This window comes from Pseudorasbora parva, chromosome 3, assembly GCF_024679245.1.
Source record: "Pseudorasbora parva isolate DD20220531a chromosome 3, ASM2467924v1, whole genome shotgun sequence".
Classification (NCBI taxonomy): Eukaryota; Metazoa; Chordata; class Actinopteri; order Cypriniformes; family Gobionidae; genus Pseudorasbora; species Pseudorasbora parva.
In genome coordinates, this window is record NC_090174.1 from 48,710,866 (window position 1) to 48,737,952 (window position 27,087).

Genomic DNA, 27,087 nt, shown 5'->3' on the forward strand with positions numbered 1-27,087 from the left:
TAATGCATCCTTGTTGGATAAAAGTATTTGAATTTTAAACGGTAGTGTATATCATGGTAAACTTTGTGCCTATATATGCTGATTTAATTTAAAAAAAACTGGCAGTGACATTCAATACTGAATCTTTCTGAATCTGAGAATCATCATTTAGAATAATGCCAAATCCCAAACTTTCATTCGAATTTCACAAAAAATAAAAATTACAGTTAGTTATGAGAACTTGTAGGATAAATGCCTGACTAAAATGAATTGTGAATTATAATTTAAAGGGGTGATGAATTGAAAAATCAACTTTCCCTTGAGCTTTTGATATATAAAAGGTCATGGTAATATAAGATTATTCTGTAAATTTCAGAGCTGAAAACTTCCTTGTTAGTTAAAGAAAAGCTTTTATAGAAACCAGGCTCAGAAAACGATTGTGTTCGCATCTTGACGTCATCTAGTGGCGAAACCAGCCTCTACAGAATAATAAGCATGTGTAATTCAGTAGCCCCGCCCACCGAAACATTGGATCACGCTAGCCAGCAATAAACACGTCGAAGAAGATAGCAAGATATTGTGGAAGAAAACAGTCACTGCAAAAGCTTCCTTTGGATCCTAATATTAGGATTGTGTGATACTTTATTATTTTTTTTAATTATTTTTAGTGAAGTTCCAGCTCACGTGGGTAAGACATATACACGTGTTTGCTTCATTTCACTGCGGAATCGTTTGTAAACAAGCCTCAAGTGCTGAATTTGCAGACACAATGTTGTGACTTCTATATTGGATCCGACAGGAATGGTGCAACAAACTTATGTGAGTAAAACGTCTTTTTTATAAGTAATAGTAGTCCCGGGGCTGTGTGTTTTCCAGACGGGCTAACAAAACTTAAGCCCGACGGCAGAAATAATATTGTCTTGATCTGGGCGCGCGCACGTCACATGTCACAATCAATCGCGGGTGGATGAGAAATAAATCATTGCGTTTGTTAGATAAATACGTTTACGAGCCCTGTGAGAGAATCATCCCGGTTGCTGCTTTCTAATCAATCCCTCCCTCTTTCATATGAACTGAACTGACAGGGGTATAGATATGACAGCGGAGCTGAAGCTTATTAAATATGCAAATCTTATCCAATCCTAGCCGTGGGCATTTACTTCCAAGTCTCCAGTTCAGCACACCCATCAAAACCCAGCGTTCAGGAGAGAGCCTCAAAACCAGTGTAGAAAATAGCCTATTACATATTAGTTATGATGTTTTTGACTGTAAAAACCACATGAACGTTTTAGTTGATCTCAGACAACAGTATACTTTTTTTTTTTATTATTATTAAAAAGCCAGTTCATGACACCTTTAAAAAATATTTAGGGGATAAAATGGACATGTTTAAGAACAGTCTACCTTTGGCATGTAAGATAGCCACTGTAGTATAGTGAGCACCCCTTCAAAGTCATCTGGCACGATGGTGTGTGTCACTCCATTGTTGTGCATGATCTGAACCCCTCCAAGCTGGTTATTGGAGGTGTAGACTTCACGACCCAGCACCTACAAAGAAATGTATTTAGAGTTAAAGAATTTAAGACTTATAAATCACAAGTGACTTTATCAATGCTCGAAAAGGAAACATAGTCCAAATAAATGTAACACTGTACAGTGTAATGTGTTACTGCAGATGTGAAATTCCACACCTTGTTTAGTGCACCAGCCCCAGTCAGGATGATATGGGAGTTTTCCACTTGAATTACTCTTTGTCCTAGACGTACCAGATACGCACCAATTCCTATGGCACGACATGTGACCTGGAGGAACAACGGACACTCTTACTCTTAAATGGTTACTAGATGACCAAACCATGGATACAAAACTATATATTGCATATACAATAAATTTCTGGCATACTGTAAAATGTCTGATGATATTATGGGTAGATGTTAGGTCTCACCATGCTGATGGTGATGACTTCTTTATAAGCCTGGGAAGTTTCTCCAGCTATGGTGCCTGAACCCCTCAGATTCTCCACTCCAAGACCATCTTCCTTCCCTATGATGTCTGTGATGATGTACCTACGACATTATTTGAACGCTTAAGAGCCGAGGAGAGAGGTTTTTTGATATAGGTCTTTCCGTGCATGCTAAAACCAGTAGCTTACCTGGACTCGCCTCCCTCCTCTACATGGTGACAGTGGACAGAATTAGAGGAACTGATGCGGGTGTAGTCCTGAGGTGTCAGATACAGGTACTTAAAACCCTGCAGGAGGACAAAGCAGAAGAATGGTCTTGAACAAAAATTGAAAACATTTGTAAAATGAAAACCCAAGAGTCATTCAGAAGTGCAGTGGTTCTGAAGTTAAGTGCATTCGGCCACCTTATAAGGGTCAGCAGGGTCAATCCAAGCCACCTGAAACATGTGGCGGATCTCCTCTGCCAGGCCGATACGAGCTCCACTGTTGGCTGAGATGTAGATGCGTGGAATCCCCTCCGCTCTGGCTAGCTCAGATGCCCGTAAAAAGAGCTGATCCTCCTGGGGCCCAAAAGAGCCAATCATATAGGTAATATCATTACAGATCACAATGATATCTCGGCCTTCTGGGTACTCAGGAGTCTTCATCTTCATCCGGAAAGCCACCATGCCAACCTAGAAAAGGAGGATAAACAAATGACTGATCCATTTACTTAGCTGATTTAAATTAATGAATTCATTTATTTACATATTTTGAAATGTTTTCTTTACAAGCCAAATTATGGAAATGTTCCCTGGGTCTGACTGATGAACAGTGTTCCTCAATAGTCCATAGAGAATTATTACTGTCCAAGTCCAGTCACATTTATTTATATAGCACTTTATACAATACAGATGGTTTCAAAGCAGCTTCCCAGTAATAAACAAGAAAATAACCTTATTCATGTTGTAAAGTTCCTATTATGAAACAAATACAATTTCAGCTCAATTTAGTTTAAGTATTGTACTAATCCAATAGTGTCAGTGCTTTCAAATAGATAATGTTACAGAATATTAAGTGTCTTTTAAACCTCAACTGAACAAGCCAAATGAGAAACTGACAAGGAACCAAACTTTCATCAGGTGATGGAGGAGGAAAATCTTTAAGAGAAACAAGGTTCAGTTGGGGGGTGCCAGTTCTCCTTTGGCTAAATGAACAAACACAGTGTGATTTATGATCCAAAGCAACATCACAAGTCAAACTATGTTCACCTTCTGCTTGATGATTGCGATAACAGTGTACACACTGCCTAAGAGAAAATTCCTTAAGGAATATAGTAAGAATTAATCAATGCACCTCATTGTCTCCTGGTAGTCTGTTCATTTGCACAAGACTCCCCTGAGAATCCAGGACCAGTTCAGTACACATCAACACGTCTTTAGGGTAACTGTCTCCTGGTCCCCAAAGCTTAAACAAAGCCTGACAACAGAAAAAACAAATAATGAGCGAACGTCAACATTTCAACAACACATCCCATAAACAATCACAGTGAAAACTTGTTCCATCACTGCACCTGTCTGAACATCTCAGGGAAGTCATAGACGTATGTGGTGCCAAGACTCTGAGCCTGAAAGCGTTTAGCCTGCAGCAAATCTTTTGTGACATATGGTGTGTTGATTAGCATTCCATGCAGTGGACCTTGCTTGTCTCCATACGACAGGAACATTATCTGTAGAACAGGAATACATGTAAGCACTGTGGCACACAACAACAAATTTCTTTTCTTTATTCTGGCATGAAATAATAAATAGTAATAGTAACAAGACAACAGCTTGGGCATCTTGCTTGGATGACATCAAGCTCAAAACCCTCTCTTCTAACTAGCTACCCAGAACCTTCTGCCATTGTACTGCAGTTTATCATTACAATTAAATAATTAAAGCAAAAAAAATTAATTATATATATAGAGAGAGTATATTAATATGACTATTTTAATAAGCTTTTTACAAGGCAGAATTTGTGAGAGGAAAGACTAAATGCTTAATGCTTCTCCAGAGAGGTATCCTTTATTTTTAATTAAAAATGTTTGTGTATGTCTGCTGCACGTCCCCGTCCCTATAGATGCATATTGCTAAATTGCGCCCTTTAAATAACAAAAAATACTGCACTAGTGAGTTTAGACCAGGTTTCAGTTGGTCAGTTGTCTCCAAATAGCAACACGCCAAAAATGCACCTGAACACACCATGTTTTTAGACCTATTGTCGAAAAGATGGGTGCAAGTGCAACTTGGTGCTGGACATAAGAATGATAACTGCGTCGGGCTAAGACTAGCACAAAACACGGCATTGCGCCGGGTGTATGATAGGGCCCTTTGTGTTATGCAAATGTGTAATTTGGTGTACCGGTAATCATAATCCTCCTAACAATGCCACTTTAATTAAGAACTATAGTGAATGTGGGCTGCACCTGTCCAGTGGCGAGGTCAGTGACCTCCTTGTATAGGCTGATATCCAGATAGTATCCGGACTCATTGGTGAGGAAGAGGCGTATGGGAATGACATCTCCGGTGGTGGTGAGGCGGATGTTGATCTTCAGCTCAGCCTGGAGAACACGCAACTTCCACAGACGACTTCCGTACCGCATCACCATGGAACGGACAGACTCCTCGATCTGTAGGGAAAGAAGACTATCTTAGCAATACAGCCCAGGAGCAATGGCAGTGGCTATGTCTTTGAATCCAACCTTTGAAGGGTCCATAATAACAGTGGGTACAAAATTGAGGAAGATGTGATTGCAGTCAGTACGAATGGGTGTGTTACTGAAGGCCACCACCTCAAGCTCATCCATCGCCTCCAGCAACAGCCGCTCTCCTTCATTCTGCAAGTACTCAAATGAGGCCTCCTACAGAAAGAGTAAACTAATTTAATCAAAAAAATCTTTAAATCAAACTTAAAAACTTTTAAAAAAAAAATACCCTCAAAATACCCATCAACGAACCACACTGGCATGTCATATTTTGTTATTATATTGAAATAAGAACTTTGTGTTTCCAGCTTTAAATTTAAGATCTAAGCATTAGTATTGACATTTTAACCTCTACTGTCATTTTATATTGCCAGTTTGGAAGTTTTAGACATAATGTACATAAATAAATACCCTATTGTTCAATGGTATGAGGATTTAATTGTACACATTAAATAATCAAAAGTGACAATACAGACATTAACATTGTTACAAACTTTTTCTATTTATAAAAGAATCCTGAAATATAAAATACTAAAAGACTGGAGTATTGATGCTGAAAATTCAGCCTTGCCATCACAGGAATACATTACATTAAAGATTTATTCAAATAGAAAACAGTTATTTTAAATTGTAATAATATTTCCCAATATTATATTTTTTACTGTATTTTTGATGCAAATAAATGCAGCCTTGGTGCGAATAAGAGATTTATTAAATTATTTTAATGGTAGTGTACTCTAAACAAGTATATTTTTACACTAGTCAGTAACAATTCTGTGTAATATGGTTCAGTTTTATGATTGATGCCAAAGGTTAATCAAGCATGCATTTATGATGATGTTAAATTAGACTATTGTAATCCCACACTGACTAAAAAAACAGATAAGCTACCTAAGCTGCAGACTGGAACAGTGTTTCTGTAGCTTGTAGTGTAACTGATAAAACAAGGTGCTAGCAGCTTCGAGGTTATGGGTTTGATACTCAGGGAACAGACTAATAAACATATTAATAACTTGTATAAATTGAAGTGATAACTGTATGCCGCTTCTGTAAATATGTCCTCCAAATAAACAAATATAAATATAAAAATGTAAACAGTCACAGAAAGTAAATAAAAAAAAAAAACTTGCCTTTCTCTGAGGAAGACTCTACTAAATGTCTGTGAATATCCTCCAAGGTATTACATACAGCTTAATTCCTATTAAATAGGACACAAAATTCCATACTGTGTAATAGGAATATTAGTTACCTTTGTAATTAGGTCAGAATGGCGAATGATGGCTCTGATAAAGAAGCGATAATCTGTGACTTCTGTCCCCTCTTCCACGCGAGCAGCACCCAAGTACATTTGCATCCTGTGATGGGCACAGGGAACGGCCGTCAGATCAAAGTTACGCATACGATTCAGCTCAAGCTGGAAGGCTAGAGCAGGCTCCAAGTTACGGTAGATTCTGTCTTCATGGAACTAGAGAGAAAGAGGTGGACAGTGTTACTCTTTAATGTACGTTTTTAAATAATCAAATCAACAGAAGCATCACTTACTTCATCCCTGGCTCTAAACGTGAAGTACTTTGGGAACTCTCGCTGAGGGGGAAGAAAGGCATTCGCAATTTTAATCTCTTTTCGATTGACGATATATATATATATATATTTAGGCAATGTCAATTGTATATGAGCATTCACCTTTTGTGCAACTAAAAATGTCACTCTTCTGATTCCATATTCATAGAGCAGAGCTTTCTGAAATAAACACAGAGTCAAGCCACTGACCAGCACAGCACACACAGCTAAAAGGTCAACAATCTTTAAAATACTTACTTTAGAGTGAGCGAAGGCAGTGAAAGCTGTGACTAAAGCATCATCATCTTCAATGTCTGCTTGTTTGATAGACACATTTATGATGTGTATGGGGTTTTCCTTCATGTTCTGAAACAGTATATATGTATACACTGACATAAATAGTTCACCAAAAATTGTTTCACAAAAGAATGCAAGGTTTGGAACAACATGAGAGTAAGTATATGATGACATTTTTTATTGTTGGGTGAATTCTTTTTGCTTTTTCCTAACTCTCACCTTGCAGCTCTCCCCATCACAGAAGGTGGAACAGCCATCAGAAAACAGAGCGCTCTCACACTGCGGATCCGCAAAACGAAAGATCACTTCATCAAAACACCTACAATACAATCAAATCACAGATCAGACTAAATCTCCCATTTAATCCAACTCTCTATTTATAACCACTAAATGTAAAGGGACCTTTTAAAGTGGTCGAAACTATGAAAGGCAACCATGGCACCCATCCTCTGACATGGGGGCGACAGCGCTCCATCCAGGAAGAGCTCACTGCCTTGGCGACGCATTGTTTGAAACTCTCTCGAATCATTCACAGGAACAGACAATCTAAGAGGGGGAGAAGATGGTGTGTGTGTGTGTGTGTGTGTGTGTGTGTGTGTGTGTGTGTGTGTGTGTGTGTGTGTGTGTGTGTGTGTGTGTGTGTGTGTGTGTGTGTGGTGTGTGACAGAGAGCAAGAGAGCAAATATGCAAAAAAAGATAATTAAGGGTGGACAAAAACATAAACTAATGGCATTGCTTCAGTTTCAATGCAAAATACTCTTCTTCTATATTCCCAGTTTGAGTGAAATAGGATTATGTAGCTCATCTTAATTAAAATGGCAAGGTGTCAGGAATTAATTGGTAAAGTCCACATTTTAACCCAACAAATTGACCAATTATGTGAGCCATTAAATCCAGAAAAAAATAGTAAAAAGAACTGTCCCTTTGAGGCCAAATTTCTTCAAGTCATTAAATAAAGTAGATGCATCCAGCATGCATTGCTGCAGACATACACGGTAATGCACACACAAGACTGACTGGTTGCAGGGAGGATCTGTACTCTACCTGTTCAAAGTAGGACTGCTCCCTCTGAAATGAGAGCAGGCGAGTGTTAGTATGGGATCCTCATCCTCTAACTTCGGATCTCTTTTTATCATGATTACCGGTATGTTAAAAAGCAATCTTAGAAATATTTTTCGAATTTTTTTTTTGGAAAAATAGATCTATTAACCATTATTTATCATTAGAGAGAAACAGATTAGCAACAAAAGTAACAATAAGGGAATCACTTTGCACTCAGTGACAAAACACAAAGCTATATACAGAAACACCAGTTAATGTGATTCAGTGTGATTGACCAATCTGCTTTGACTTACATAACTATATCTCAGATTTTTTGTGAAACACTGTAAATATTTTTCTAAATATTGTGTAAATATTTTATATTTTGAAGCTTTAATATTTTTAAATGACAGAAATTTCTTCACATCCCATTTAACTTCCATAATATTACATTTATGATTGTATAATTTAATATAATATACTATATTACTTTTGTCTTTTGACCAATCATTTACAACAAGGCCAAGAATGTTTAGTAAGATAGCAAAATGGGTCAATTTTGACTTAATGTCAAAATATATATTTCAGTTCCTATTTTAGATAAAGCTTTTAATAATGTGTAAAATATAATTGCAATCTAATCATCTTTTTCTTTCAAAGCATGTTGATCAATCTTAAGCAACCCCAGTGTGAAAACTGTGAAATCAGATCTCCCATTATAGCTTATAAGAACCCAAAACAGGCCCAAAGGGGGGGAAGTTAGGAGTGTAAGACAGGGTCTGTTGCTGTGCACTCTGTTAAATATTACTTCATTAGGGAGATGCTAATAAATATAGAGTGTATTACGTTGATTTAGGCATGGACTGGTTCACTGAGGAGCAAGGCTCTCTTTCAGAGGAAAGAAAACAATGTCAAAATAAGCAAATAAATGTTATAATATAGGGGGATTGTATATAAAGGTCAAATTGTCAAAAAGTTCATAAATAGTGTGTTAAGTGCCATAGTAATGAACTACTATTCATGAAGGTCAAACCAAAAGCTTCTATATTTGAAAAAAGTTGGCCACAAGACTCCCGTTGATTTCATGGGAGAAACATAATTGTAAGCCCTACTCTGGATATAAGGATCTACATATGATTTGCTGCTATACCTGTTTGGGTGGGATGATGGTAACATGAACTGGAAGTCTACTGCACATGTTCCATCTTGCAGCTGATGATGCTGAAGGCTGTTAAGCTCGTAAGCAATATATCCCCTCCGTACGTATACCTGAGAAATTCCAGAAAAGTACAAGGAAAGTCCTGACCACATACCACTAAACATTTGGGAAGAAAGAAACGAGCTTTACTGACCTCTAAGGCAGCCATACAGACCACACGGTTGTTGTGGTAGAAGAAACTGGGCAAGACATCGAAGATGGAGGTCTCAGACAGGATAAGTTTCTGCAGATGCAGGATTTTTGACTTGTTATGCCTTTGTTAGAACATTAACAATATTAAAGTGTTAAAGTGGTAATGATAACATAATCACGGCTGCTTTACCTTGAGGTTCTCGGGACAGAACTGATGCCCATACATATCAATAGCTGATAAAAAGATGGATTCCACCTGGTTATGTCTAAGTTCATATGAGGGCAAATGAGAGGCGATCAACACCTGAAGAAAGATATAGTGTTGTTATGGCTAGTGTATTGGTTACTGCAAACTGTATGCTGTTGGAAACAGCTGTGCATTTTGTTATTTTTGTGGAAATGAGCTTTTTTTAAGGATTCTTTGTAACATTATACATATTCTTACTGTCACTTTAGATCAATTGAATGCATCTTGAATACAATTTTTTTTTTCTTTAGTAAAAACTTAACTGACCCCCAAACTTTTAAACAGTTCAGCAGAGGTCTAAGATCATGACCACTGAGGTTTCGTTCATACCTGTCTTGCCCGAAGTGCCACTTTAGAGTTTTCCATTTTACTGAGTTGCGTAAGCTCATCCAGAATGACCATGAGCTCATCAGCAAGCATCGGGTCCCGGCCACACAGCTGGTCCTGAATATTTTTATTTTTTAAAAGAGAACACAAAGTGTCCATTTACTGAACTCAGTCATGTTACTCCTTAGATAAGGCACGTGTGCTTATTTTCATAATGATTGTGGGAATCAGCTGGCAATGTCACATCTTAATAAAACAAAAAAGCACTGTTAAGTAGTTCAGGAAGGATCTTACTATGAGCATGGTGACTAGAATGTTCTTCTTGGAGACCTGAGCATGGGAGAAGATGCACTCCAGTACTGGAGTCATGTCAGGCTTATACTGCTCTCTGAGATTGATGACACATTTGTCATAGTGAGCTGTCGAGAAAAGTGAGAGATTTATAGATTTCTTATTAAAATGTATCATATTGTTTGCACTTCATCTACCTTTTGCCATTATTTTTCCTGACATATTCTCAAAAAGAAAGGCAACATTTGTGAAATAATTTTCTTTTTGCTCTGCTGTGATGGTATAATCAAGGTTGAAGTTTGCATATACCTTGCTGAAATTGCATCTCCACCTGAAGGTACCGTCTCAATAGATCCAGCACAACTGATTTCATATAGCCTCTAACTCCACTACGGTATCTAAAAATTATTATTAAAAAACAGATGCATTTTGATATTTTCCAGTTAACTGAGTAATCTTTTGTTATCTTAAGATAACAGGAAACGTAGGCTCTATTTGTGAGTCATCTGGCATTTCTCACCTTTGCACAAGTTGCACAATGCTTTGAGTGTTCATGAAGAAAACCTCTCGGTCCGCTTTCCTCTGAAGCGTAGCAGCATGGCTGTCAAGTATATTTGCTATCTGGAAAATTGTTGATTGAAAACTGAATAAAAACTGAATAAAAACTGTCATTCATTACAATATCCTTATAAAGCAAATATATCAAGTAATATCATTTGGTACATTTTTATCATGATAATCATAATTATTGACAATGGTTCATGACAATATATTTGAAGGTTTCAAGTGGAGACTGTTACATTTGACTATATGTGATACTGTCTAGCACAATCTGTTTCAGATAAGCATATGTCATCACTCACCCTTTGGCTGGGGAACTGACAGAGCACAGAGGTAATGTTACTGGCATACTGTGCCATGACCTTTCGAATTGCTTTCTCCACAGTAACTGGTATACGCCCAGCCACGCTGGTCATAATCTCCTGCAGTTCAAGAAGAGGTAGAGACGGATCCCGAAGTGTCTTCATCAGCGTGTCGACCCACTTCTTCAGCTGTAAAGACATATGGATAGTTAGGAGATTAGTCTGCACACTGTTTTCATGCTGCTTTAACTCTGATCAGTGTTCTCACTTTTGAACTGAAGTATGGCTCTGGCAGACAGTAACCATTCATTATCTTGACCAGGTTCTCCAGGACATTGTGGAACACCTGATGAAGTCTCTCCCCTACAATGGGTAATGGCTCCTGGGATGGTAACGCCTCTGTGTTCGGCTTTACCTGAGGGAGGAGACCAGGAATTAAAACGTCTCATTGCATATGGGAATGAGTTTAAAAATTACACTAGTAAAAAAGCAAATCAACCGCCCCAAAAACATGTATGAATTCATAAAATCCTTAATGTCACTGCATTAGATACCAAACCAAGTGGCATCTGCAACCAATTCATGCTACAGCAATCATATTTGTGGTCATCAAACTCCTCAATAATACTTTCGGCCAACCAACCTAATGGGAGAACTATCATATTTTTAACATTTGCCCAAGAAAATTAACAACTTAAAGATAAATCACCGGATGAATACAACTGGGGTCATCCAGGTCCATTCGCGCCACTACACAGCCGGGCTCTAATACTGTTCCTGGTCTTTTTAAAAAGTGAATAAAACCGGAATGCTGGACATGCAGAGTCATCACCATCTTCATAACCTGTAAGAATGAGACAAAAGCAAACAAGCACTCTAATAAGTCAGTTAAAACTGTCCCCTGCATCCATCCATACAGTATGACAAAGTGCATTCTGTAGAAACGGCTACCAAGAAATGTAAAACACTTTGCCTCATTTTTACCTCAATTTCAGCATAAGGCTGGGAGGCCAAAACATGAGAACCATCATCGACCACATACTGCAACAGCTTTCCAGCAGAGGGTGACCTGAGCACCGTAGGGTCTCGCTCCTTCTCAAACACACACGTTTTGTTACCCACTGTGATGCGATAGCTATTTATCATATGAGAAAGACCAAATAAATATCAGTGGGTACAGAAGCAAGTACACTGCATTTTACAGCCCAAAACCTCTACTTCACGAACCTGTCAATCTCCTCCTTCATGTAGGTTGTGTAGCTGCTGCCACCATAGGAAAGTAGTAGACCACCATCACTAAGTCTATGGACATCTACTTCAATATCTGAATCATTCATTATGATAACATACGTGGTGGGTGACTGGCGTGCAACCTGTAACCCAGACACAAGCACATAAATTCACATCCGTTAATCATGAATTAAAAGATGATCAAAGGTATTTCACAAAGCGTGTTTAATGTTACCTTTAGGCAGTATTTGACTCCATCATAAATCAGATCAGCATTGAATGTGTTGACCAAACTGGCAGCCGGCAATACTTGGCCCCTAAAACACACAGAAATGCATTAAAACATAGAATAAAACAGTATAGTGGTATTTTTAAGCATTATATGCTGAAGTGCCAGAATATTGGTTATACCTCTCCAGTGAATGGAGGAAATCAGACATGCTCTTTCTGAAACTTGCATCAGCAACATGTAGAGCACCGCATACCACACCTAAAATGGTGTCTGGTCTCTCCGCCTAAGAGAAACATACAATAAACATTAAAAAATGTCACTTTACCTTAAATGGCATCAAAGTTAATTTTACATGGGCCGAAAGTAGAACAGAGTTCTTATAGACACGTTGTCTTGATCTAGGCCAGTTCCCAGGTTTGGGTCCTACCTGCACTTTTTCTGCAATTAGGTGGTCCAGCCAGCCAGTATCAATGTCATTGTTCCTGAAACTCTCCGTCTCAAGCAGTTTAATGAGGTATTCCACTGTGGTCCTGAAATCTCCTCTGATTGACAGCTCCTTCATGGCTACCACCATGTTCCTGGAGGCCACAGAAACAAAAACTTTATTTATTCACCATAAAAAGAGAGGTCTGTCTAATTTTTTTCTAAAAAGCAAAAAAAAGAAAAGACTGCTGATCTGAAAGAACTCACGAGATTGCCTCTTCTCGATTCTCGCCCCAGGAGAAACAATGTCCAAACTGAGAGTCTGCAAACTCATGTAAACCTCCGGTTGCTCCAACACTGAAGTAGCCCCACACATTCTTACTGCTGCGGAAATTCAGCTCCTGCACTGTGCCTGAACTTGGTTTAAAGCCCTTATGAAGACAAATAAATTAATCTTATGAATTAATCAAGAAATGTACTGCTAAAGTATCCTTCACAAACTCTAAAAGTTTTTTTTTTTAAATCTAAGATGATAATTATGCATAGGTAACTAAAATTAGCCTGTCAAGTCAGACCCAGGGCTCAGGTGGGATAAACGGTTGTCTTTCAAACTCCGTCTGCACGCGATAGGATAACGCTACACCCAACCAGAGCAACGAAGGTGAAGCGGAGCTCATTGACAGATTAAACTTTCGCCGTATCCGGTCGGCAAAACTCCGAACACATCTTCCCTTTTTAAGAATGACTTCAGTGCCGTTCTTTGTTCTTTTCTCAGAAAAAAGCTTAACTCAAAGTCTTCCAGAGTCACGGCCAAAGCTGATTCAAAAGACAGCCGTTTGCCAATTTCTTTTACAGTCCATGGTGTTTACTAGTAGCACACAAGCGCAACTCTGCCGTCACTAGGGGCCCCGCCCACCGACTCTATACACGATGTGATTGGCCTGACCAGAGTTTGCTTTTTACAGCTCAGAAGAGTATTGAAAGTTGCTCGCGGCAGATTAGATTTGCTGCCGCTTGGGTGCGTCTAGATTTCTAGGCTAAATTAAAATAACACTAATGCATGAATACAAGCAAGAAGTCTAGTAAATGTTGCATTATTAGGCAATTGTAGAAATGATTATGCATATAAAATACTGTTTAAACATTTGGGATTGGTAAGATTTAACACTTTTGAAAGAAAGTCTCTTAAAGCTCACCACAGCTCTTAAGCTGAGCATTTATATGACAAAAAATATAGTAACTTTCAACATCATTCCTCCAGTCTTCTAGCCTAGAAATCTAGACGCACCCTAGCGGGAGCAAATCTAATCTGCCGCGAGTGTCATCTAGCAACTCTCAATACACTTCTGAGCTGTAAAAGCCAAACTCTGGTCGGGCCAATCACATCCTGTATAGAGTCCATGGGCGGGGCTTAACATAATGGTGGCTGAGTTTCGCTTGCGTGCTTCTAGTAAACATAGAAACTGGCAAACGGCGGTCTTTTGAATCAGCTTTGGCCGCGACTCTGGAAGACTTGGAGTTAAGCTTTTCTCTGAGAAAAGAACAAAGAACGGCACTGAAGGCATTCTTAAAAAGGGAAGATGTGTTCTGAGTTTTGCCAACCGGATACGGCGAAAGTTTAATCTGTCAACGAGCTCTGCTTCACCTTCGTTGCTCTGGTTGGTTGTAGCGCTATCCAATTGCGTACACGCAGTGCAGAGGGAGTTTGAAAGACAACCGTTTATCCCGCGCCTCGGATTGAGCCGTCAATGGTGAGTTTCCAGACCAAACATCTTGATAAAGGGTTTGGCTTGGCAGGCTACCAGTCTTCAGTGTAACATAATCCTTTAGAAATCATTTTAAAATGCTGATTTGCAGTTATTATATCCACATTGAAAACAGTTGTGCTAAATAGTGAAAAAAAATCCAGGATTCTTTGATAAATAGAAAGTACAGCTCATATACATCATAAATATCCTTATTTATGATCAATTTAATGTATCCTTGCTAAATAAAAGATTTCATTTAATTAAAAAAAAAACTTTTAAACAATACAGTATAGAATATGCAACAAATTTAAACCATTGTGTAAACTAAAGACTTGTTGAATCAAGCTTTATATAATTTTCAAGCTTTTATGTTGAATAAACCTGAACGAATTGCTCACCTCATCTGGGTTCTCACTGGTGATGCGTGCAGCTATAACATGTCCTCGTGGACAGGGGATGCATTCTGGAGATTCAAAGTTAATAGGCGTGTCTCCCCACGGAGCTTCACCAAACAGCACACGGATATCCTTAATTCTGTAAAGAGGGATCCCCATCGCTATCTACAGAGAGAGGGTACCAAAAGATTATGATCAGCAACAACACAATCTGAAAAATATTAGAGAAATATATATATAGAGTACCTCAAAACTTCATTCAACAAACAACAGCTCTATTGGAGGGGTCACTATAGCATACTTTGCTTTACCTGTAGCTGTGCAGCAGGAAGGTTGACGTCAGCAATCATCTCAGTGCAGGGGTGTTCCACCTGTAGCCGTGGATTCAGCTCCAGGAAGTGGAAACTTCCATCCTCGGAAAACAGATACTCTACTGTACCAGCACTCACGTAGCCCACCATTTTAGCCAGACGCACTGCATACTGACACGCAGAGCAGAAAATTAATTGTGCATGTCAATATGATCACCATTATGGTACAGTTATCAAAACAAAAAGATTTTGTGAAATAAATAATCATATGCAAACAAATATAATGACCTGCGATTAATAATGTAGTGCACATGAATGTAAAAAGACTAGAGCATTTTAGTACAAATTGTTCTGATGTTCATATATTGTGTATTTATTGTTCTCCATATTTCCCACTGGCATTATCTTTATCAGACACGCATGCGGTCCAGTTTTGTTTGGCATATGATGAATAAACTTTTGTAATACTCTAAAAACCTTAATATGGATGAATAATACATTTAAGTCATATAGCAAACACTTTCAGTACACTTTCTAAAGGGATAGATCACCCAAAATGGAAATTCTGTCATTATTTAGTCACCCTCATTGTTGTTCCAAACCTGTATGCGTTTATTTCTTCTGCTGAACACAAAAGAAGATATTTTGAAGAATGTTTGTAACAAAGCAGATAGAACAACCATTCACTACCATAGTATTTTCCCCCTACTATGGTAGTGAATGGTTGTTGTATCTGCTTGGTTACAAACATTCTTCAAAATATCTTCTTTTTGTGCTCAGCAGAAGAAATAAATTCATACAGGTTTGGAACAACATGAGGGTGAGTAAATTATGAAAATTTTTGGATTAACTATCCCTTTAATTAATCTAGGGCACAAAGTTACAACTTATTGTTTACTAAATATCATTCACTATGTGACTCTACGTCAGTATCTACCCATTATAACTTTCGACCTACTAGCTACATTGTGCTATGAGAACAAATACTGCAACCGAATGACTTATAAAGTTAGTTACAAACTAGCCTCTAGCGTGATACATTTTAAGTACTCCAAGTTACAAGTCCTTAGTCTTAGCCACAAAACCCCAAAATAACATGGCTAAGAAATATTTAACAGATTTTTGCCTCACCTGCTCCATTTGTTCAAAAGTGGTGGTGGAGGCAATGGAAGCAGGAGCTTCTTCTATGATCTTCTGGTGGCGGCGCTGGATGGAACAGTCTCTGCCGAACAGAGAGATGGCATTGCCATACTGGTCAGCCAGGATCTGCACCTCCAGGTGGCGTGCGTGCTCAGCTAGTTGCATGATGAAAATAGGTGAACCTGGCACTTCAGTCTGCACCTGTAGCAAAGAACAACCAACAGAGACACTATGCAATGAATACAAACCTATAACTACACTGAAATAAGCGCATTTTATTTTGATAGGACTTCATTATTTTAAGTAATAATACAGCAGTGTGCACCTGTCTGAAAAAGCTGGGAAAGTCTTCGGAACAGTCCACTTTCCGTATACCTTTCCCTCCGCCTCCCTCTGATGCTTTGATTACCACAGGGTAGCCAATCTGTTCTGCACTCTAACCACAACAAAACATACAATTAGCAGGATGAAGGAAGTCCAACTGTAACACAAATGTTAAATTCTAAAACACACCGCTAGTCCATCATCCACATCTTTAACACAACCCTGCACATAAAGTTCAGGAGGAACACTGATCACACGACCATGTCTCTGTTCTTCTTCTGCCCACTCAACCCTCAGACCTGATAAAAGACAAAGAAGGAGGGATAAAGGCATCACAAAGAAAGCTCTAGCAATAGGTCATGACATGCACCGGATCTCTCACCTGTACCACTCCAGGGCAATGTGGGGATGTCTGCGCTCTGAGCTACGATGGAAGATGCCACCTTATCTCCTAACGCCCACATGGCTTTACTAGAAGGCCCTGAAAAAGACAGAAGGGCCGTTTAACATCTAGCAAGGCTAAGCTGGCTAAACAGGTTATGGATAATTATATGTCAAAAAATACCTAGGAAACATATCCCTGATTTATGGAGGAGCTCTGGTAGTTTGGGGTTCTCAGAAGCATGACCCCATCCAGCCCAAACAGCCTTAAAAAAACAACAACAAAAAAAAACAAAAAAACATCAGTAATGATGAAAAATACACATCTAATACCAAGACAGATATTGGTGAGGCTGTACCTGCACTGGAATCCTTTTGGCAATATCTACAATCATCTCAACATTGGCATAGTTGTTGTTATTTGGGCCCCCGGGGACTGGCACATAGTGATCAGCCATTTTAATGTATTCTGGAGATACACACAATTAACTTTAGACATCGTTTTTTCAATAAATACAAATAGAAGATAAATGCCCAATAACAATTTATACCAATTCTAAAATTAAATGCTACATAATATAATTTAACTTGTGACAAAAGTGTTCCAGGTCAAACTTTGATTTTCTTTTCTGCAAACCTGCATTGGCTTTCAAGTCTTCAGGTGTGACCATCACCACAAAGCGAATGGTTCTCTCATTACGGAACATTTCATAGGACCAGCGGCGAATTGAACGCATGCATTTAACTGCAGCAATGCCATTATTAGCAATCAGCACCTAATGTGAGAGATAATTACAAAAACATACATACATATTAAATAGATTTTTTACAGTTTTGTGAAAAGAAATAATACAACATACACAAACACGTCACTGACCTTGTCTATAACGCGGTTTCCTCCAAAGCGAGTGACAAACTCAGCTGGGGATGCAACAGTGAAATCTCTATGCACATCCATCTTCCTGTGTTCTTTGCCTTTTTTCAGCAGATGGGGGCCTGACATGCTAGGCCTACAGACAAAAATATCATTAGTTATCTGAACATGAACAATAAATCTAAAGAAAATGGTTAAAGCTCCAACAGTTAATAATGTTAAATAAACATGAATGTGCACGTTTGTGCAGAACTTACATAAGACTAACATTATCAAGTACCATTTAAGCCAATATAAAAATACAAAATGATAAAACTTTACAAAAAAAATACATACGAGGTAAGAATCCATCAAATCCGCATGACTTCTCAAAGGCAACTTGATCATTAAAAATGTTCTCTACTGATCTGGCCTCTGTACTCTCCACCTGTCAAAGTGTGCTATAATATAAATGCTCACACAAGCAAATCAGCCAATCACAGCTTAATGTGTTATCATAAAGGCTACAGACAGTACTGACTAACTGAACTAACCCCTGAACTGTAAAACTACAGCTAACTTCACACTTCAAGTCACAGACCCAATTTTTATACAAAAGCAAATGTAATGATACCAATTTACTGTAAAAGGTGGACTGAAGAAGAACAAATGACGCATGTAGCTTAAAATACTACCTTTACCATATGCCAAGGTGACAAATGAATACAAGCAAATAATTGCTGATCATCTGCAGGATCACACTTCATTTATTTTCTGCAGTCATCAGTGGAAACAAAACTCTGTAATGCAGACTATTGTTTTTTTTTTTAGATGCGTCACTCAAAAAGCCACTCTTTATAAGATACGTTATCTTATGCAACATTTAGACAGGAACCAGTTTTACCAATCCGACCAGATCGTATCAATATAAGAATATCAATAAGACAATAATAATTTTCATGTTGGCCTATAAACATAAAAATTCTTTACCATTTTAAAAAAATAAAATCAATTGTTATCGTTTTAAATTCTAAAAGTGAATTTAGGTATTACAATATATAACATATATTATGAAAACTGGATATTCATTTGCTATAAAAAAATTTATTTGCATTTATTATTATTATTTTTTTAAATAACTTTGAATGTTAAATGACGATAAAATAACATAAATGTAAAAATAGGGATATGAACATGCACAATTAAACGTCCAAATAATACTGACATATACCAGTCTTTAATATTGGCAGATAATCAATATGGTCCTGACATAGTGTGTCCTTAGCATATTTTTAGATTTTAAATGGTTTATAATTGATGCAGTCTTCATAAGCGGTAAAAACAATGTATTGAAAACTACATGATTAGTAAAAAATAAAAAAAAATTATATATATATATATATATATATATATATATATATATATATATATATATATATATTTTTTTTTTTTTTTTGTAATTGCTTCATTATGTGTAGAGTATTAGGTCAATGACATGACATGCTTATGTTTGTATTTTTGCATTATTTCCTTTTAAAACAATTTGATAAATTCATGACATTCACTTTATTCTATAAAACCTATTTAGTTTGAATATAATATCTTAACTTAACTTATAAAAATATTTTGTTATCTTAAAACCCCAAAATGTCAGGTGGTGAAACCTTTTGAACAAATAAACAGAATAAGAAAACTATTGGTTTTCTTAATAAAAAAAAAAATTAAAACTAAATTACATGGCATAATTTTAGGTTTGAAACCTTTCATATAAACACTTTTTATAAATATCAGTTTTTTAAAGCTGTTGCGATAATTGAAAAACTTTTGCCCAGCAATTTGTATATTCTTAAATGTCAGGGTGGCACAACTGCAAAAATGGCTTTTTTATTATGAATTGACAAGGTAATAACAGTAAACATGATAATGCATCATCCGGAGGACCCTAACTGAAAAGGTTTGTAGATCTCGCTCAAACACTTATAAGAACTGCTAATTTCAAGTACGGGTAGATTGTCTCACTTTCCATGTCAGGTGGTACAACTAAAGTGTGTGTGTATATATATATATATGTGTGTGTGTGTGTGTGTGTGTGTGTGTGTGTGTGTGTGTATTTGGCCCCCTTGAACTTTGCGACCTTTTGCCACATTTCAGGCTTCAAACATAAAGATATAAAACTGTATTTTTTTGTGAAGAATCAACAACAAGTGGGGCACAATCATGAAGTGGAATGAAATTTATTGGATATTTCAAACTTTTTTAACAAATCAAAAACTGAAAAATTGTCCGTGCAAAATTATTCGGCCCCTTTGAGTTAATTCTTTGTAGCGCCCCCTTTTGCTGCGATTACAGCTGTAAGTCGCTTGGGCTATGTCTCTATCAGTTTTGCACATCGACAGACTGAAATTTTTGCCCATTCCTCCTTGCAGAACAGCTCGAGCTCAGTGAGGTTGGATGGAGAGCGTTTGTGAACAGCAGTTTTCAGTTCTTTCCACAGATTCTCAATTGGATTCAGGTCTGGACTTTGACTTGGCCATTCTTACCCCTGGATATGTTTATTTTTGAACCATTCCATTGTAGATTTTGCTTTATGTTTTGGATCATTGTCTTGTTGTAAGACAAATCTCCCAGTCTCAGGTCTTTTGCACACTCCATCAGGTTTTCTTCCAGAATGGTCCTGTATTTGGCTCCATCCATCTTCCCATCAATTTTAACCATTTTCCCTGTCCCTGCTGAAGAAAAGCAGGCCCAAACCATGATGCTGCCACCACCATGTTTGACAGTGGGGATGGTGTGTTCAGGGTGATGAGCTGTGTTGCTTTTACGCCAAACATAACGTTTTGCATTGTTGCCAAAAAGTTCAATTTTGGTTTTTATCTGACCAGAGCACCTTCTTCCACATGTTTGGTGTGTCCCAGGTGGCTTGTGGCAAACTTTAAACAACACTTTTTATGGATATCTTTAAGAAATGGCTTTCTTCTTGCCACTCTTCCATAAAGGCCAGATTTGTAAACGACTGATTGTTGTCCTATGGACAGAGTCTCCCACCTCAGCTGTAGATCTCTGCAGTTCATCCAGAGGGATCATGGGCCTCTTGGCTGGATCTCTGATCAGTCTTCTCCTTGTATGAGCTGAATGTTTAGAGGGACGGCCAGGTCTAGGTAGATTTGCAGTGGTCTGATACTCCTTCCATTTCAATATTATCGCTTGCACAGTCCTCCTTGGGATGTTTAAAGCTTGGGAAATCTTTTTGTATCCAAATCCGGCTTTAAACTTCTCCACAACAGTATCTCGGACCTGCCTGGTGTGTTTCTTGTTCTTCATGATGCTCTCTGCGCTTTAAACGGACCTAAGACTATCACAGTGCAGGTGCATTTATACGGAGACTTGATTACACACAGGTGGATTCTATTGATCATCATTAGTCATTTAGGTCAACATTGGATCATTCAGAGATCCTCACTGAACTTCTGGAGAGAGTTTGCTGCACTGAAAGTAAAGGGGCAGAATAATTTTGCACGGCCAATTTTTCCGTTTTTGATTTGTTAAAAAAGTTTAAAATATCCAATAAATTTCGTTCCACTTCATGATTGTGTCCCACTTTTTAAAAATTACAGTTTCATATTATTATGTTTGAAGCCTGAAATGTGGCAAAAGTTAAATATATATAAACATAATAATATGAAACTAATTTTGTAAAACATTAAAAAAACATTAAAAACCGATGAGGTTAGCGTGTATTTCTATGAGTTCATATAAGCTCTATGAGAGGAGAACAAATGAAAACTGGAGAAAAAAAGAAAGGTTCTCCCGTTATCACATCCAGTTCTCCAGATAACATTAAAAACACATTAAAAACATTAATGTTTTTTTTAATGTTATCTGGAGAACTGGATGTGATAACGGGAGAACCTTTCTTTTTTTCTCCAGTTTTCATTTGTTCTCCTCTCATAGAGCTTATATGAACTCATAGAAATACATGCTAACCTCATCGGGTACATTCATAACACTGCACGCACAGCTCAAACAGTCTGCTTTGAGTTATGCAGGATTTTGCTGAAATGCAACCTACGTTCTGCATTCCAAAAGTCCATTCTAAAACTACTGTGCACTTAAGATAAACTCACACGCTGCTGTGTAGTGCTACACAGCTAGGAACAACAACAGAAACCACACTCATTTGAATACTTTCAGCATGCTACCCATGCCAAGAACATACTGTCCACTTAGAAAAGGGAGGTTCTAGAGAACAAAGTGCATGTTTAGTCTGGTACCAACCTCTTGAGGCACTGAAACCAGTTGAGGGTTTGCTCTCCTTCTCTGTCCATTGCAAAGTATCAGATGATAATGCAGGAGATGAAAAACAACAGCTAACATGTTTTATGTTCCCTCCCTTTTCCTCTATTGCTCTTTCCTTCTCATGTTCCCTCCCCCATGCCAATGAAGACCTCCATTCACCACCACTTGTGTAAGAAAAACATGCTATAAACCTAGTGTGGAATCTGTGGATAGTCACTGCTTTTATTTTTTTCTCTAGAAAATGAACTGCAAAATAGTAAAACTTCTTGCTAAATCTCAGTTAAACAACAAGTTCCCGAAAGTTATAAAAAGTATTGCAAAAGAAGTATTGTAAACAGCAAACTGCAATAAATGACATGAACTTACTCAACAAATGTCACCTACAGAATGATCTTACCTTTGGCCTTTGAAGATTCCCTTCCATTGCAAGAAAAACTAAATGCGTATGTCCTGCTCTAGATTATCAACCTTTATCCATTTGTTCTGTATAAGTCCAGCCAATTGAGCCTATGAAAAGTAGGCGACTTGCTGGAGAGGAGAACAACGTCCCTCGAAACAAACAGCACACAAATAGCCGGAGACTACATCAAAACATCTCGACCCAACTCAACCCTAAATATACGTCTAGGGTATTTTGACTCTGGAAACGATCTGGAATGTTTTTTACATTGAAACGCAATGAGAATGACTGTGAAAGTCAACATCGGAGCATTGCTTCCATTAATAGTACTGAAATGTGCGGCATGTCACTTTAACAGGTGACAAGCATGAGAAAGTCACATGATCACAGAGTGTGCTGAGAATGACCATATGGCTGTACTTCAGGTCCATAACTCCGTCCTGTTTGACATTGGACTCTTTCATGTGGTGTATAGTGTCCCCTACCGATACTAAGAGCACATCTAGGGACTAGAGAGCAAAGTTAACTATTAAACCAAGATTGGGAGTCATACTGAAGCCCAAAAGGGAAAATCTGTACTAGCCTTTGTGAATTAATTTCACACTGCATTCAAGATCTGACTTGAACAGAATTCATAAACCAGTTCTGTACAGCCAATCTTTTTAATTTTCACATAAAACACAAAAACTAAAATGTCATATCAACAGCACATCTGCAGCTTGAAACCTAATTAGACAAACGATATATCTAAGGATGCTCACCTTAAACCTGTTGACCGAACCGGGGGTGACAGAACTTCTGATGGCATGGCAGGTACGGTGTTAGGCGTTTCTGTGCTTCCGGGCTGAAGTTTGGTGGCCTGGCCCATAACCAAAGGCTCATCATCAGAGGAATTATCCTCAGAAGCTCCTAGAATAAACTTCAGTCTCTCTTTAGCCTGAACTCCAGCAGCAAATCTGGGCCTATCAGATTTACTGCTTTCCATGGTAAAAGTATTGGAAACAGATTCCTCTGTGACTTTTAACCGGTCAGTGAGATCACTGGGAGTTGAAGCAGGAATTCCCTTATTTCCAGTCGAGGTGCTTGCTGATTTAGGGTCAATTGTAGGAGACTGTTCCCTTGAACAGTCTTTGGTGGGTGTTTGTGATGGCATCTCTATGGACCTCGATGATGCATTCAAATGGACAATAAGAGTAAGAGCTGACAACCCATAGTGGTTGAATATAAATTTTGACCCTACTTGTAGGATACGATGATGGTCCCTTTTATTTTTGTCATGAGTTTTGTAATTGTTTAGCTGTAAAACAAAGAAATACAACTATTAGGTTATCAAAAGTATGCACAACACTAGGTGGCATCAGTGTGAAATTATATGATGCAACCAAAACACTGGAAAATGTTAATCTGATCACTTGTATGACATTAAAAACGAATTATTATTATTATTTAAATGAAATTAACTCAAATAAAAATGATCATCAATTATTTTTAGAAACTGAAATGCAACTGATTTACAGTATATTACTAAAATATATTTGAAGAACAAAAAGAACAAAATGACAAGCTCTTATCAAAATTACAAAAATGTAAACTAAAATAAAAACGTAAAACTAAAATATAATTCAAAATATAATTAAATACTACAATAAAATGCTTATAATACTAAAATAAGTGATCAAGTGCACACAGCAAACACTTTCCACTACATGCATGTAGGCTACACACAGAATCAAATAAACGCAAAGATAAAAAAAAAAAAAGCCATATGCAAAGCTTAAGTTTATAATTAAAATATTCAGTAAGACGTTATCAAACAATTAAGAAATAAAAGTTGTCAAGTTTTTGAAAACTGTTAAGATTTTAGAGAAACGTCTTGCTCAAACCTTTAAAGCAGACAGTCAGTGTCCGGGCCTTCCCTGTTATTGGAAAGCGTATACATAGCACTCAATGCTCTTCTCCTCACAACTGCCCAACAGACAGCCACCACTGCCATTTAACAGAGTGGACCCAGTGTGTGAGATCTAGGGGAAAGTTCGGCCATGATGGTAAGAAATGTGGGGGAGGGAATGGTAGTTCTCACAAACAACATGAATAGCAACAACATCAAAGGTCAACGCGTGCGATTTGTAACCGAATACGTCACACTGATCTCAGGTACGGGGGCACATTAGGCACAACAACAGTAAACACACTGTGAACCTGAATTCAAACACACAAGCTACTGCTTTAGAGGCTAGGCAGACCAATAAAAATGACAAAAACCCAAGTCTGTATTTTTGCAAGAACTATTTACTAGTACATATGTATACATTTTAACAGGTTTCGGCTAACGACTGGCGGGGTGCTGTCACTGTCCTTGTACTAGCGAATTAGTTGGCGAAGTTATTCCTATGGTGAGAAAAGGCTCATATAAATATCAGTCAGGTAAAGCTGTGGTTGCATCTTTCCTGAGGTTTGGCCTGTCTTATCAATATTTTAAAAATGTTAAGTTGTGTAGGCCTACTGGGCGAATATCACGTAACGTTAACTTGATATTCATTACGTTAAACCTCACTCATAGTAGGATTCATAATTTCGCGTCTGTCTCAGCCGGTTGGGCAATGTGATGTGATGCTGCCTTAACGTGATATCGTAATTATCGTAAATTCTAGTTTTATAAAATTGGACACGAACGCTCAAGTGAAAATTTAAATGATATGAGGTCGTAATCACGACTTCAAAAGTTGGAAGTAGGACATTTCCGATAGGACGTGAAGTCAACATGATGGTTTAAAGTGGGAGGGACTTATCTGACAAACCAAAGCTTACATAATAATGTAGGTAAATGCAGCTTTACCTGCAAACGAGTCTCCACGATGTGTTGTCTCACATTGTTCCAAAAACACTGTAAGTTAGCAACGTTATTTGTCAACACACGCACGTGATGTTTTTTGACTTCATAATGTTCCTGTAATCAGTAGTTCACTGGCTCCTCCTCAACATTAAACCACTTGTAGTCGAATGCACCGTTTGCGTTACTACTACATGTTTGGTTTTCCATACGTGATGAAAGATTGTTTGCCAGTTTGTTTTGACGATCTTCATTCGTCCATGTTGCTGCGTGTGTCGTCAGGGCATGACGTGTTTCATGCTGTTCAGGACTGGTTGATATGTCTTCCTGAAGGGGACTATGCAAAAGTTTTTGGTGCAATATTTCCTGTAATATGTATGATGTGTAGACATCAGAAAATAATTAAAATTCAACAATGACCAGAAAGGCACACCTTAAGAAAAATGTGTTTTTCACTATTCCCATGGTGTATGATTGATGTAGAAAAAAAATTGTATTGAACATTTATAGCGCATCAGATGGGTTTAAATGGGTTTATTTTGTTTAAAATTCTTAGATGTATGGGGTGGCGAGGGGGGTGCCTTTTATCCCACACACGGGGTAAAGGGATCACCAGCATGGGGCAAATGGCCCACAGTAGTAGTTGATATACTTGATATATTGATATTAGTATTGAAATACTTTACTAAAATAATGTGTTTTAATAATGTCCAAGCTAATACTTGTTCAAAACAGTCACTTAAGCAAGATTTGAACTATTTAAAGTTTATTTTGATAAATATTTTTTTTATTAGCTAAATATGCTGTCATTACAATGTTAGAAATATATTTTAAAAATATAGGAACACAATTATTTTAATGATTCTGAAAGCATTGAAGGAGATCCCTTAAACTATTTTAATATAGATTTAGCCCTACAATAGTAACAATAAATTATATTTTATTATATTATATATTTTTTTATTATAAATATGATTATCTCTAAGGTGGACACACAGCTTAAAATATATATATACAATCTGAATCAAACCATGTCATGTCAATAAATGGAGCAATCAGCAAACAATTTATCATGTTAAATATGCTGCCTTTTACTTCAAATTCTTGTTAGGCTTAAAAATAATAATTAAGAAGACCTTTGTTGTCTCAAAATATATTTAATAATTTTAGAGATTTGTATTTGCTACTTACATATACAATGTTTGTAAAAACATCTAATATTTGATCAACTTTGCTGCTGCCAGTGATCGCGTCAAAGATCAGAAAAATTTCCACTTGGATCTTGTAAAGGCTTATGGATCTTTACTTCTGTATTCTGTAAGTAAATGTTTAATGGAAAAAAAGATCTTGAAAAGGCAAGTTTTTGTGCCATCTAGTGGTATAGAGGAAAATAAAATCAAATGAGAATTTTGGAGCTTTTAGCCTCGTTGTACCCTAATCAATATTTAATTACCAACAAAGTCAGAGAGATGTCATTCAAAAGTATACATAGGGTTTACCCTGTGAAGCATTACTTTGTCAAATTTAAAGATGATACTGGTTTAAATTACACTTTTTGTGACATTTATCCTGAAACTGTGTTTGGCACTGTCCCTTTGTAAAACAATTTGGGCTAAATGTATGTGATTTATATCACAAAGAATATTGATGGCCAATTTGTGTTATGGAAAAATGTATTATTTGATCTTTTGGAAAACTATAGAGACAAGAACACGCAGGTCTATATAATACAAGTTATTGTTTTAATGGCAAAATTTAATGTTTACAAACGCAAGTTTTCCTGTAAAAAACAAACAAAACTGTTTTATACCATTCAAGAACGAATCTGATTTTCTATGTAGCAAAACATTTTTGAAAATGTATACATATTTCAATATTTT

General features: G+C 37.3%; 1 protein-coding gene across 6 annotated transcripts in view; it reads right to left on the minus strand.

Moving 5' to 3' along the window:
* Nucleotides 1-25,484, minus strand: part of acacb (acetyl-CoA carboxylase beta) — a 31,192-nt gene extending 5,708 nt beyond the window's left edge. Inside the window, exons 1-45 of one of the 6 annotated variants that reach the window (XM_067439327.1) lie at nucleotides 25,214-25,484; nucleotides 23,139-23,674; nucleotides 17,706-17,838; nucleotides 17,466-17,604; nucleotides 17,188-17,297; nucleotides 17,013-17,094; nucleotides 16,830-16,928; nucleotides 16,637-16,746; nucleotides 16,449-16,559; nucleotides 16,115-16,324; nucleotides 14,984-15,154; nucleotides 14,676-14,837; nucleotides 12,797-12,960; nucleotides 12,534-12,684; nucleotides 12,286-12,389; nucleotides 12,110-12,191; nucleotides 11,872-12,017; nucleotides 11,629-11,779; nucleotides 11,354-11,488; nucleotides 10,913-11,059; nucleotides 10,645-10,833; nucleotides 10,302-10,402; nucleotides 10,091-10,179; nucleotides 9,785-9,909; nucleotides 9,494-9,607; nucleotides 9,107-9,220; nucleotides 8,918-9,007; nucleotides 8,716-8,834; nucleotides 8,412-8,453; nucleotides 7,569-7,592; nucleotides 6,927-7,070; nucleotides 6,744-6,843; nucleotides 6,486-6,593; nucleotides 6,351-6,407; nucleotides 6,210-6,251; nucleotides 5,917-6,132; nucleotides 4,665-4,823; nucleotides 4,389-4,592; nucleotides 3,495-3,650; nucleotides 3,278-3,400; nucleotides 2,347-2,616; nucleotides 2,132-2,229; nucleotides 1,925-2,045; nucleotides 1,671-1,781; nucleotides 1,384-1,527 (exon numbers count right to left, since the gene is read on the minus strand). In XM_067439327.1, the coding sequence (XP_067295428.1) occupies nucleotides 1,384-1,527; nucleotides 1,671-1,781; nucleotides 1,925-2,045; nucleotides 2,132-2,229; nucleotides 2,347-2,616; nucleotides 3,278-3,400; nucleotides 3,495-3,650; nucleotides 4,389-4,592; nucleotides 4,665-4,823; nucleotides 5,917-6,132; nucleotides 6,210-6,251; nucleotides 6,351-6,407; nucleotides 6,486-6,593; nucleotides 6,744-6,843; nucleotides 6,927-7,070; nucleotides 7,569-7,592; nucleotides 8,412-8,453; nucleotides 8,716-8,834; nucleotides 8,918-9,007; nucleotides 9,107-9,220; nucleotides 9,494-9,607; nucleotides 9,785-9,909; nucleotides 10,091-10,179; nucleotides 10,302-10,402; nucleotides 10,645-10,833; nucleotides 10,913-11,059; nucleotides 11,354-11,488; nucleotides 11,629-11,779; nucleotides 11,872-12,017; nucleotides 12,110-12,191; nucleotides 12,286-12,389; nucleotides 12,534-12,684; nucleotides 12,797-12,960; nucleotides 14,676-14,837; nucleotides 14,984-15,154; nucleotides 16,115-16,324; nucleotides 16,449-16,559; nucleotides 16,637-16,746; nucleotides 16,830-16,928; nucleotides 17,013-17,094; nucleotides 17,188-17,297; nucleotides 17,466-17,604; nucleotides 17,706-17,838; nucleotides 23,139-23,530 (5,859 nt within the window). In that variant the 5' untranslated portion in view covers nucleotides 23,531-23,674; nucleotides 25,214-25,484. Of the gene's footprint in view, nucleotides 1-1,383; nucleotides 1,528-1,670; nucleotides 1,782-1,924; nucleotides 2,046-2,131; nucleotides 2,230-2,346; nucleotides 2,617-3,277; nucleotides 3,401-3,494; nucleotides 3,651-4,388; nucleotides 4,593-4,664; nucleotides 4,824-5,916; nucleotides 6,133-6,209; nucleotides 6,252-6,350; nucleotides 6,408-6,485; nucleotides 6,594-6,743; nucleotides 6,844-6,926; nucleotides 7,071-7,568; nucleotides 7,593-8,411; nucleotides 8,454-8,715; nucleotides 8,835-8,917; nucleotides 9,008-9,106; nucleotides 9,221-9,493; nucleotides 9,608-9,784; nucleotides 9,910-10,090; nucleotides 10,180-10,301; nucleotides 10,403-10,644; nucleotides 10,834-10,912; nucleotides 11,060-11,353; nucleotides 11,489-11,628; nucleotides 11,780-11,871; nucleotides 12,018-12,109; nucleotides 12,192-12,285; nucleotides 12,390-12,533; nucleotides 12,685-12,796; nucleotides 12,961-14,675; nucleotides 14,838-14,983; nucleotides 15,155-16,114; nucleotides 16,325-16,448; nucleotides 16,560-16,636; nucleotides 16,747-16,829; nucleotides 16,929-17,012; nucleotides 17,095-17,187; nucleotides 17,298-17,465; nucleotides 17,605-17,705; nucleotides 17,839-18,038; nucleotides 18,112-22,374; nucleotides 22,703-23,138; nucleotides 23,675-24,260; nucleotides 24,397-25,213 lie in introns of those variants that run through there. The other 5 variants (XM_067439326.1, XM_067439328.1, XM_067439331.1 and 2 more) reach the window with 5 other exon arrangements.
* Between the last annotated feature and the right edge of the window lie 1,603 nt (nucleotides 25,485-27,087).